This window comes from Oncorhynchus mykiss, chromosome 22 (genome assembly GCF_057628025.1).
Source record: "Oncorhynchus mykiss isolate SJ-2025 chromosome 22, ASM5762802v1, whole genome shotgun sequence".
Lineage (NCBI taxonomy): Eukaryota > Metazoa > Chordata > Actinopteri > Salmoniformes > Salmonidae > Oncorhynchus > Oncorhynchus mykiss.
Genome location: NC_143043.1, coordinates 51,575,821 through 51,588,776, shown reverse-complemented (window position 1 = coordinate 51,588,776; position 12,956 = coordinate 51,575,821). Strand labels below are relative to the sequence as shown.

Genomic DNA, 12,956 nt, shown 5'->3' with positions numbered 1-12,956 from the left:
CCTTGTGCATGACCAAATAGACTGGCAACACCGGGTGCATGACCAAATAGACTGGCAACACCTTGTGCATGACCAAATAGACTGGCAACACCAGGTGCATGACCAAATAGACTGGCAACACCAGGTGCATGACCAAATAGACTGGCAACACCTTGTGCATGACCAAATAGACTGGCAACACCGGGTGCATGACCAAATAGACTGGCAACACCTTGTGCATGACCAAATAGACTGGCAACACCGGGTACATGATCATAGAATGCACGGCGCACACACATATTTTGCCACCATATGGCATTGATAGGTCGAAAAAAAAATTCTGCGATATAAAAAAAAAAATATAAATTAAATCTAAAATGATGATAAAACATGGAGAGAGGTTGTAAATACAAATATCAAAATCCACTTTTGTTTTCCAGTACACGGTACCGGGGGGGGGGTCCTTTCTCGTCACCTCCCCTTTTCCAGACCTCCTCCTCTCCCCCTCCCTGTTAAATCTCACAAGCTGAGGTGATGAGTTTAAAAACAAAAGGTTTGTCTTCTTCAGATGCTCTGAGCCCATTGGTCAGATCCCTTCCTGTTGTGTCCACTACAGTTGAGACGATCAACGCTGAGTATCTAGAGTTTGCTCACTTAGTTTACAGTTTCAGCGCTCTGAAAAATTACGTACCGAACAGGAACAGGGGAAATTTAAGGTTGTGGGTCTTTTTTGTTGTTGTTGCTGTAGTCAGATTTTCAAAAAGACGGAAGATTTAACACGTCTGATGAGCATCATTCACTAGAGGGGAGAGTGGAAAGAGCTGACTCAGCACCATGTGCACATGTGGTATGGTATGTACACTACAGACCACTCTCCAAGATCTACAGATCTATTCACATTTAGTGTGTGTGTGTGTGTGTATATATATATATATATATATTGCATTTCCATTCTTGATTTCACATTGTCCGAATGAACTGTCCCCCTCCCCCTCGTCTCTTCACTGTAGCTCTCAGCCCCATCAGTGCTCCACTTTGCCCCCTGCAGGTGGAAGGGAGTAAAGGAACTGTCCATATATGGTCACAGTGTCCTAGAGAAGGAGTGCTGATCTAGGATCTGTCCATATATGGTCACAGTGTCCTAGAGAAGGAGTGCTGATCTAGGATCTGTCCATATATAGTCACAGTGTCCTAGAGAAGGAGTGCTGATCTAGGATCTGTCCATATATGGTCACAGTGTCCTAGAGAAGGAGTGCTGATCTAGGATCTGTCCATATATGGTCACAGTGTCCTAGAGAAGGATTGCTGATCTAGGATCTGTCCATATATGGTCACAGTGTCCTAGAGAAGGAGTGCTGATCTAGAATCTGTCCATATATGGTCACAGTGTCCTAGAGAAGGAGTGCCGATCTAGGATCTGTCCATATATGGTCACAGTGTCCTAGAGAAGGATTGCTGATCTAGGATCTGTCCATATTAGGTCACAGTGTCCTAGAGAAGGAGTGCCGATCTAGGATCTGTCCATATATGGTCACAGTGTCCTAGAGAAGGATTGCTGATCTAGGATCTGTCCATATAAGGTCACAGTGTCCTAGAGAAAGAGTGTCGATCTAGGATCTGTCCATATATGGTCACAGTGTCCTAGAGAAGGAGTGCCGATCTAGGATGTGTCCATATATGGTCACAGTGTCCTAGAGAAGGAGTGCCGATCTAGAATCTGTCCATATATGGTCACAGTGTCCTAGAGAAGGATTGCTGATCTAGGATCTGTTCATACAATCTTATTCGTTATGATGTAAAATTCTAAACTGATGCCAGTTCCCCGTCAGTCTACCTGTCCTATCCTAAATACTGTCTCACGTGTCAGTCTACCTGTCCTATCCTAACCACTGTCTCTTGTGTCAGTCTACCTGTCCTATCCTAACCACTGTCTCTTGTGTCAGTCTACCTGTCCTATCCTAACCACTGTCTCTTGTGTCAGTCTACCTGTCCTATCCTAACCACTGTCTCATGTGTCAGTCTACCTGTCCTATCCTAACCACTGTCTCACATGTCAGTCTACCTGTCCTATCCTAACCAGTCTCGCGTGTCAGTCTACCTGTCCTATCCTAACCACGGTCTCGTGTCAGTCTACCTGTTCTATCCTAACCACTGTCTCTTGTGTCAGTCTACCTGTTCTATCCTAACCACTGTCTCTTGTGTCAGTATACCTGTCCTATCCTGTCTGTCTCTGTCTGTCTGTCTGTGTCAGTCTACCTGCCCTATCCCGTCTGTCTTTTAGACACTTTGTGGATACAGGCCCAGACGTCACGTACACTAGATTTAACAACGGTGGAAAGGAACTCCCTCCAGACAACGCTTACAACCAATCCAATGCTTCTCAATCTTCTGGGAGGAGGGTTGAAATCGGGTTGCAACCTTCAGTGTCACGTCTCTGGAGGAAGGGCGTGGAGACAGACAGCATCACTCCTCAGTGTCGTGTCTCTGGAGGAAGGGCATGGAGACAGACAGCATCACTCCTCGGTGTCGTGTCTCTGGAGGAAGGGCATGGAGACACAGCATCACTCCTCGGTGTCGTGGCTCTGGAGGAAGGGTGTGGAGACAGACAGCATCACTCCTCAGTGTCGTGTCTCTGGAGGAAGGGCATGGAGACACAGCATCACTCCTCGGTGTCGTGGCTCTGGAGGAAGGGTGTGGAGACAGACAGCATCACTCCTCAGTGTCGTGGCTCTGGAGGAAGGGCATGGAGACAGCGTGCTCCTGGGCCAGAGCGGCCAGCTCCTTGAGGAACTCGGAGAAGATGACGGCGCAGTAGACGGCGTTCTTCACCCTCAGAGCCTCTGCCTGCTTCTCCAGCCCCGACGCCCCTGACCCGCCCCGGAACAGGGCACTGTGCAGCGATTGGCCGCCGTCTCGTACGTGGGCCAGGGCGAGCTGGGCGGCGTGGCGTGCCCGCGTGGGGCTGTTGGTGTGGCGAAGGATCAGGTCGCCTAGTGAGGGTTTCCGGCTCTTCACTGGAAGAGAGATAGACACAGCATGTGATTAGGATAGGACAGGTAGACTGACACCAGACAGACAGGGCAGGTAGACTGACACCAGACAGACAGGACAGGTAGACTGACACCAGACAGACAGACAGGACAGGTAGACTGACACAACAGAGAGACAGGACAGGTAGACTGACACAACAGAGACAGGACAGGTAGACTGACACAACAGAGACAGGACAGGTAGACTGACACAACAGGTAGACTGACACAACAGACAGACAGGACAGGTAGACTGACACAACAGACAGACAGGACAGGTAGACTGACACAACAGAGAGACAGGACAGGTAGACTGACACAACAGAGACAGGACAGGTAGACTGACACAACAGAGACAGGACAGGTAGACTGACACAACAGAGACAGGACAGGTAGACTGACACAACAGGTAGACTGACACAACAGACAGACAGGACAGGTAGACTGACAACAGACAGACAGGTAGACTGATAACAGACAGACAGGTAGACTGATAACAGACAGACAGGTAGACTGATAACAGACAGACAGGTAGACTGATAACAGACAGACAGGTAGACTGATAACAGACAGACAGGTAGACTGATAACAGACAGACAGGTAGACTGATAACAGACAGACAGGTAGACTGATAACAGACAGGACAGATAGACTGACACAACAGACAGACAGGACAGGACAGGTAGACTGACACCAGACAGACAGGGCAGGTAGACTGACACCAGACAGACAGGACAGGTAGACTGACACCAGACAGACAGACAGGACAGGTAGACTGACACAACAGAGAGACAGGACAGGTAGACTGACACAACAGAGACAGGACAGGTAGACTGACACAACAGAGACAGGACAGGTAGACTGACACAACAGGTAGACTGACACAACAGACAGACAGGACAGGTAGACTGACACAACAGACAGACAGGACAGGTAGACTGACACAACAGAGAGACAGGACAGGTAGACTGACACAACAGAGACAGGACAGGTAGACTGACACAACAGAGACAGGACAGGTAGACTGACACAACAGAGACAGGACAGGTAGACTGACACAACAGGTAGACTGACACAACAGACAGACAGGACAGGTAGACTGACAACAGACAGACAGGTAGACTGATAACAGACAGACAGGTAGACTGATAACAGACAGACAGGTAGACTGATAACAGACAGACAGGTAGACTGATAACAGACAGACAGGTAGACTGATAACAGACAGGACAGATAGACTGACACAACAGACAGACAGGACAGGACAGGTAGACTGACAACAGACAGACAGGACAGGTAGACTGACAACAGACAGACAGGACAGGTAGAATGACAACATACAGGATAGGACAGGTACCCTGACAACAGACACATGATAGGACAGGGCAACTGACAGACAGGATAGAACAGGTATACTGACACACACACAGACTAGAGGTCAACCAATTAAATCGGAATGATCGATTAATTAAGGCCGATTTCAAGGTTTCAACAATCTGAATTTTTGGACACCGTTTAAAAAAAAAAAACTTTTATTTAACTAGGCAAGTCAGTTAAGAACACATTGTTATTTACAATGACGGCCTAGGAACAGTGGGTTAACTGCCTTGTTCAGGGGCAGAACAACAGATTTTCACCTTGTCAGCTCAGGGATTTGTTTTTGCAACCTTCCGGTTACTAGTCCAACGCTCTAACCACCTGCCTTACATTGCACTCCACGAGGAGCCTGCATGGCAGGCTGACTACCTGTTACGCGACGGCAGCAAGAAGCCAAGGTAAGTTGCTAGCTAGCATTAAACTTATCTTATGAAAAACAAGCAATCTTAACATAATCACTAGTTAACTACACATGGTTGATGATATTACTAGTTTATCTAGCGTGTCCTGCGTTGCATATAATCAATGCGGTGCCTGTTAATTTCTCATCGAATCACAGCCTACTTCGCCAAACTGGTGATGACTTAGCACTGTAGTTGCACCAAACCTAACCATAAACATCAATGCCTTTCTTTAAAATCAATACACAAGTATATATTTTTAAACTTGCATATTTAGTTAATATTGCCTGCTATACATGAATGTTTTATAATTAGGGAAATTGTGTCACTTCTCTTGCGTTCCGTGCAAGCAGTCAGGGTATATGCAGCAGTTTGGGCCACCTGGCTCGTTGTGAACTGTGTGAAGTCCATTTATTCCTAACTAAGACAAACAAAGTAATTCATTCACCAGAATTGTACATAATTATGACATAACATTGAAAGTTGTACAATGTAACAGCAGTATATAGACTTAGGGATGCCACCCGTTAGATAAAATACGGAACGGTTCCGTATTTCACTGAAAGAATAAACGCTTTGTTTTCGAGATGATAGTTTCCGGATTGGACCATATTAATGACCAAAGGCTCGTATTTCTGTGTGTTATTATGTTATAATTAAGTCTATGATTTGAAATTTGATAGAGCAGTCTGACTGAACGATGGTAGGCACCAGCAGGCTCGTAAACATTATTTCAAACAGCGCTTTCGTGCATTTGCCAGGAGCTCTTAGCTGTGCTTCAAGCATTGCGCTGTTTATGACTTCAAGCCTATCAACTCCCGAAATTAGGCTGGTGTAACCGATGTGAAATGGCTAGCTAGTTAGCGGGGTGCGCAATAGTAGCGTTTCAATCGGTGACGTCACTCGCTCTGAGACTTGGAGTAGTTGTTCCCCTTGCTCTGCAAGGCCTGCGGCTTTTGTGGAGCGATAGGTAACGATGACTCGAGGATAGCTGTTGTCGATGTGTTCCTGGTTCGAGCCCAGGGAGGAGCGAGGAGAGGGACGGAAGCTATACTGTTACACTGGCAATACTAAAGTGCTTATAAGAACATCCAATAGTCAAAGGTTAATGAAATACAAATGGTATAGAGAGAAATAGTCCTATAATTCCTATAATAACTCCAACCTAAAACTTCTTACCTGGGAATATTGAAGACTCATGTTAAAAGGAACCACCAGCTTTCATATGTTCTCATGTTCTGAGCAAGGAACTGAAACGTTAGCTTTCTTACATGGCACATATTGCACTTTTACTTTCTTCTTCAACACTTTGTTTTTGCATTATTTAAACCAAATTGAACATGTTTCATTATTTATTTGAGGCTAAATTGATTTTATTGATGTATTATATTAGGTTAAAATAAGTGTTCATTCAGTATTGTCATTATTACAAATAAAATAAAACAAATCGTCCAATTAATCGATATCAGATTTTTATAGTCCTCCAATAAATCAGTATTGGCATTGAACAATCATAATTGACCTCTAATACAGACATACAGGATAGGACAGGTGGACTGACCCAACAGACAGACAGGATAGGACAGGTAGAATGACCCAACAGACAGACAGGATAGCACAGGGAGACTGACCCAACAGACAGACAGGATAGCACAGGGAAACTGACCCAACAGACAGACAGGATAGGACAGGTAGAATGACCCAACAGACAGACAGGATAGCACAGGGAGACTGACCCAACAGACAGACAGGATAGGACAGGTAGAATGACCCAACAGACAGACAGGATAGCACAGGGAGACTGACCCAACAGACAGACAGGATAGCACAGGGAGACTGACCCAACAGACAGACAGGATAGGACAGGTGGACTGACCCAACAGACAGACAGGATAGGACAGGTAGAATGACCCAACAGACAGACAGGATAGCACAGGGAGACTGACCCAACAGACAGACAGGATAGCACAGGGAAACTGACCCAACAGACAGACAGGATAGCACAGGGAGACTGACCCAACAGACAGACAGGATAGCACAGGGAGACTGACCCAACAGACAGACAGGATAGCACAGGGAGACTGACCCAACAGACAGACAGGATAGGACAGGTAGAATGACCCAACAGACAGACAGGATAGCACAGGGAGACTGACCCAACAGACAGACAGGATAGCACAGGGAGACTGACCCAACAGACAGACAGGATAGGACAGGTGGACTGACCCAACAGACAGACAGGATAGGACAGGTAGAATGACCCAACAGACAGACAGGATAGGACAGGTAGAATGACCCAACAGACAGACAGGATAGCACAGGGAGACTGACCCAACAGACAGACAGGATAGCACAGGGAGACTGACCCAACAGACAGACAGGATAGGACAGGTAGAATGACCCAACAGACAGACAGGATAGCACAGGGAGACTGACCCAACAGACAGACAGGATAGCACAGGGAGACTGACCCAACAGACAGACAGGATAGCACAGGGAGACTGACAATACAGAAAGGGTAGGACAGGGAGACTGACAACAGAAGAGAAGTAAATAACCCAAAACATGTCAGACATCAACTTTTTTTTTTTTTACTATTTATATATATTTTTTCACTTTTACCCCTTTTCCTTCCTAATCTCGTGACATCCAAATGGTAGTTCCAGTCTTGTTCCATCGCTGCAACTCCCGTACGGATTAGGGAGAGGTCGAAGGTCGAGAGCCAAGCGTCTTCCAAAACACGACTCCGCCAAGCCGCATTGCTTCTTGACACACTGCTCGCTTAACCTGGAAGCTAGCCGCACCAAAGTGTCGGAGGAAACACTGTCCAGCTGGCGACCGTGTCAGCGTGCACTGCGCCCGGTCCGCCACAAGGAGTTGCTAGAGCGCGTTGGGACAAGGACATCCCTGCCGGCCAAACCCTCCCCTAACCCGGACAGCGCTGGGCCAAACCCTCCCCTAACCCGGACGGCGCTGGGCCAAACCCTCCCCTAACCCGGACAGCGCTGGGCCAAACCCTTCCCTAACCCGGACGGCGCTGGGCCAAACCCTCCCCTAACCCGGACGACGCTGGGCCAATGTGTCCGTGGCCCTCTCACTCACCCAGAGAATCAGAGCGTCGCAGTGTGGGCATCCCCATGGGTGAGTCCGCCCAGTCCACCTTGCCCCTGGCAGCCAGGTAGCGCTGGGCTTTCTTCAGCATGGCAGGGAAGTCCTCATGGGACGCTGCAAACGTCTCGATGCGGCTCTTCACTGAGCCCAGGACCTGAGGGAGTGAGAGAGAGAAGAGAGAGGAGGCCGGGGAGAGAGAGAGGAGGCAGGGGAGAGAGAGAGGAGAGAGAGGAGGTAGGGGAGAGAGAGAGAAGAGAGAGGAGGCCAGGGAGAGAGAGGAGGAGGCAGGGGAGAGAAGAGAGAAGAGAGAGGAGATAGGCGAGAGAGAGAGAAGAGAGGAGGCAGGAGAGAGTGAGAAGAGAGAGGAGGCAGGGGAGAGAGAGGAGAGGAGGCAGGGGAGAGAAGAGAGAGGAGGCAGGAGAGAGTGAGAAGAGAGAGGAGGCAGGGGGGAGAGAGGAGGCAGGAGAGAGAGAAGAGGCAGGAGAGAGAAGAGGCAGGAGAGAGAAGAGGCAGGAGAGAGAGAGGAGGCAGGAGAGAGAGAGGAGGCAGGAGAGAGAGAGGAGGCAGGAGAGAGAGAGGAGAGAGGCGGCAGGGGAGAGAGAAGAGAGAGAGGAGGCAGGGGAGAGAGAAGAGAGAGGAGGCAGGGGAGAGAAAGGAGGCAGGAGAGAGAGAGGAGGCAAGGGAGAGAGAAGAGAGAGGAGGCAGGGGAGAGAGAAGAGAGAGGAGGCAGGGGAGAGAGAGGAGGCAGGGGAGGGAAGCAAAGTTAGGGAACATAGTGATCCTTCCTATCAGTATGACATGCTGACCAGTCCCTCGTTCACGTGCACCATCACACGCATGTTGATTTTGTCCCCCCCACACCAGACGTGATCAGGACACGCAGGTTGAAATATCAAAACGAACTCTGAACCAACTAAATTAATTTGGGGACAGGTCAAAAAGCATTGAACATTCAACACGCATGTTGATTTTGTCCCCCCCACACCAGACGTGATCAGGACACGCAGGTTGAAATATCAAAACGAACTCTGAACCAACTAAATTAATTTGGGGACAGGTCAAAAAGCATTGAACATTTATGTCCATTTCTCTAGTTTGCTGTTGCCAGCTCATTTTGTCCTGGGATATAAACATTGGGTTGATATTTTAGCTGAAATGCACAAGGTCCTCTACTCTGACAATGAATCCACAGATAAAAGGGTAAACTGAGTTAGTTTCTAGTAATCTCTCCTCCTTCAGGCTTCTTCTTCTTCTTCGGACTTTATATGGCGGTTTTCAACCAACTTTAAGGTGCATTACCACCACCAACTGGACTGGAGTGTGAACCTCAGTTCATCTTTCAAATCACCCACGTGGGTATATGCTCCTAAAAACCAATGAGATGGGAGAGGCGGGACTTAGGATCCAGTTCTATTTCAGCACCTGGCTATGGAGATGCTCGTTGACGAGCTCGAGCAGTGGGTGCAATGTTCGAATAACAATGATTGTACATTTCTTTTTCAACGCTCGCGCACTTGACGCTAGCAGTGTGGTCAGCATATGAGAGACTTGACGCTAGCAGTGTGGTCGGCATATGAGAGACTTGACGCTAGCAGTGTGGTCGGCATATGAGAGACTTGACGCTAGCAGTGTGGTCAGCATATGAGAGACTTGACGCTAGCAGTGTGGTCGGCATATGAGAGACTTGACGCTAGCAGTGTGGTCGGCATATGAGAGACTTGACGCTAGCAGTGTGGTCAGCATATGAGAGACTTGACGCTAGCGGTGTGGTCAGCATATGAGAGATTTGACGCTGGGTTCGAGTTAGGGAACATAGTGATGTCTTCCTACCACCTGTATAAGAGACTTGACACTGGGTTCGAGTTAGGGAACATAGTGATGTCTTCCTACCTGTATGAGAGACTTGACGCTGGGCTGGAACACCATGTTGGTGTTGAGGAGGAAAGATCGGAGCAGGGGTTGAGGGTAGCAGGCAAGCTGGCCCAGAATACCCGTCAACAGGATGTTTACATACAGAGAGTTCTGGAGCATGTTTTCCAGCTTGGCAAACAGAACCACCATGAACGGACCTGCAGGGGAGGCGCGAGAGAGAGCGATAGAGAGGGGGAGCCAGAGAGAGAGGGAGAGATATTTTGTTTATTTGAAACGGGGGACAAAATGTACAACAAAACACACGTCTCAGAAGTGAGAAGTGATGCGTTGCAGCAGATTTAGCCAACAGTTCATTTCCCTGGGGGAGAAACAGAGAGCAAGGAAGATATAGGGAAGGAGACAGAGGGGAGCGAGGAAGAGGGGAAGGAGACAGAGGGGAGCGAGGAAGAGGGGGAAAGAAAGAGAGAGGGGAGCGAGGGAGAGGGGGGAAGAGAGAAGGGAGCGAGAGAGAGGGGGAAAGAGAGGAGAGCGCGAGAGAGGGGGAAAGAGAGGAGAGCGCGAGAGAGGGGGAAAGAGAGAGGGGAGCGAGGGAGAGGGGGAAAGAGAGGAGAGCGAGGGAGAGGGGGAAAGAGAGGAGAGCGAGGGAGAGGGGGAAAGAGAGGAGAGCGAGGGAGAAAGAGAGAGGGGAGCGAGGAAGAGGGGGAAAGAGAGAAGGGAGCGAGGAAGAGAGAATGGAGGGAGGGAAGGTGTACATGCACACTAATGGAAGTCAAGATCCAACAAAAAAAAAAAAAACAGGCAACAAAACAAGACTAAATATCAAAAGGAAGCAACAGTCTACATTAATTTCCTGTGCAACGCCATCCAACATCAAAAGAGGAAGTCAACCAAAAGAAAACATCAAACCAACATCAAAATAATTAAATAAATGGAGCAGCATCCAACCCTCAAGCACCAATTTAAAATATGAGAACTAACATCTTAACACACATAAGCAAGTAAACAGCAGATAAACAGTAAACAACATCATCTAATAGACACAAAAACCCTACTGCTCCCTGGTGGTCTTTCTCACCTGTGTAGGGCTGAGTGGATGGCTGTCCTAGAGGCCTGAACACCCCCACAACTCCAGCCACTACCCCGCTCCCCATCAGGTCAGCGTCCAGGGGAGAAGGGGGCGGTGGTTCCCCTGAGTGGGGGTCTCTGGTGGTCTCCTCCAGCTGTCTGAGCAGCCCCACCCCCTTGCTCCTCTCCCTTACCCTGTCCTCCAGCTCCCGGAGTTCCTGGGTGAAGGCCTCGATGCTGATGCCCTGGCCGTTAGAGTCCCCAGGCCCCTGCTGGCCCCCCTCCCCAGGCCCAGCCCCATCCAGGAGCTCAGAGATCAGTCGCTCCACTGCTTCTGACTGGTTAAAGAGCATTGCCTCTGGAGGTCCCGATCCAGGGCTGGATGCTGCAGCACGGAGGGTCAGCCTGTCGTTGGAGGAGTTGGCACGGGGTTCTGAGAGCAGTGAAGCAGACGGAGTCTGGGTGTGACTCGGTTTGTGTGGTGGAAGACCTCTGGAGCTTTCCGCAGCTCCACTCCCATTCCCTTCACCGTAGAAGCCCTGTAGGGACCCGCAGGACTGGGCAGGGGCAGGGCAGGCACTCACCTCCCCGTTCTGACTATAGTCCCCCCCAGCAGGGGGCCGCTGCTCGCCCAACTCTCTCTTCACCTTCTTAACCTCCATCCCTCCATCCTGGCTGTCCCCCTGCCCCCCCAACAACGTCCCATTGATGATGGCCTGCTGAGCGCCCTTGGTGGGGGCGGAGTGGAGGTGGGGAACAGCGGAAGGGTCAGGGAGGGAGGCAGAATCAGGAGGGAGATGGAGAGGTTTGGGGAGGTGGACATCCTCTCTCTGCAGGCTGCGTTTCTTGGTGCGGGGTGTGAGGCTGATACAGCTGTTCTTACCGATGGTGACGTCCCACTCTCCACTGTCCCGCTCTGTACTGCTCCACTCTGACCGCGCTGCTGCCACCACCGCTGCCCTCTGCTGGCCGGGGGAGGTACTACCACCCTGCTGGAAGGAGAAGTGCTCTGGGAACATGGCCAGGGAGGGGTTGGAGGTGGGGGGAGGGGGCGGTAGAGGGGCCGTGTTGGGTGAGGGGTCCTCTCCGTCGTAGGGGGCTGACCAGTTCCGGCAGGCCCAGGAGCACAGCTCTACCCCCCTACGTGCGTCCCTGAGGTACTCCAGGTACCCCGACTCCCAGTCCAGCCCCTCTGGGACGGGGTGCATGGGGCTATCTGGGGACAGGGGGGTGTTGGGGCCGGCACCGGGCGACGAGGGGACCGTCTCGGTGAGGGAGGGGGTGGACGGCCCTCCTCCAGTGCTCTGCTGGCGCATGAAGAGGGCCAAGCGGGATGGAGTGCTGGGTTTGTGGTGTACTGGAGACTCCGAGCTGGGGCTGTTCAGGACTACAGACAGACAGAGGGAGGAACATTAGTCATGATTCTACTTTATGTGGATATATATTTACAACATTTATATATAAATCTAAGTAGTGAGTCAAACAAGAGAGTCGTTGTGTAACACAATGCAACTTACAAATAAACATGTTTTATTTTTTATTTTATTTTTTAAATATGCCCATAGTTACCTTTTATTTTGTATTATTTAATAATATATTGAATTTACCACTATAGCCCATAGAAACACATTAAATAACACATTCATAAATGGTACAATTGTGATTGTGATCCTTGTGATTTATTTTTGGACTAAAGTTTTGAAGTGTCTGTCCTATAGGCAGGTAGCCTAGTGGTTAGAGCGTTGGACTAGTAACCAGCAGGTAGCCTAGTGGTTAGAGTGTTGGACTAGTAACCAGCAGGTAGCCTAGTGGTTAGAGCGTTGGACTAGTAACCAGCAGGTAGCCTAGTGGTTAGAGTGTTGGACTAGTAACCAGCAGGTAGCCTAGTGGTTAGAGCGTTGGACTAGTAACCAGCAGGTAGCCTAGTGGTTAGAGCGTTGGACTAGTAACCAGCAGGTAGCCTAGTGGTTAGAGCGTTGGACTAGTAACCAGCAGGTAGCCTAGTGGTTAGAGCGTTGGACTAGTAACCAGCAGGTAGCCTAGTGGTTAGAGCGTTGGACTAGTAACCAGCAGGTAGCCTAGTGGTTAGAGCGTTGGACCAATAACCAGCAGGTAGCCTAGT

At 49.5% G+C, this 12,956-nt stretch overlaps 1 protein-coding gene across 1 annotated transcript in view; it reads right to left on the bottom strand.

Moving 5' to 3' along the window:
* Positions 1 to 711: 711 nt before the first annotated feature.
* The window catches only part of LOC110502172 (FHF complex subunit HOOK-interacting protein 1B), a 70,547-nt gene continuing 58,302 nt past the window's right edge, over positions 712 to 12,956 (bottom strand). The window contains exons 10-13 of the mRNA XM_090216322.1: positions 10,845 to 12,221; positions 9,788 to 9,966; positions 7,889 to 8,051; positions 712 to 2,993 (exon numbers count right to left, since the gene is read on the bottom strand). Of these exons, the coding sequence (XP_090072448.1) occupies positions 2,689 to 2,993; positions 7,889 to 8,051; positions 9,788 to 9,966; positions 10,845 to 12,221 (2,024 nt within the window). The 3' untranslated portion in view covers positions 712 to 2,688. The remainder of the gene's footprint in view (positions 2,994 to 7,888; positions 8,052 to 9,787; positions 9,967 to 10,844; positions 12,222 to 12,956) is intronic.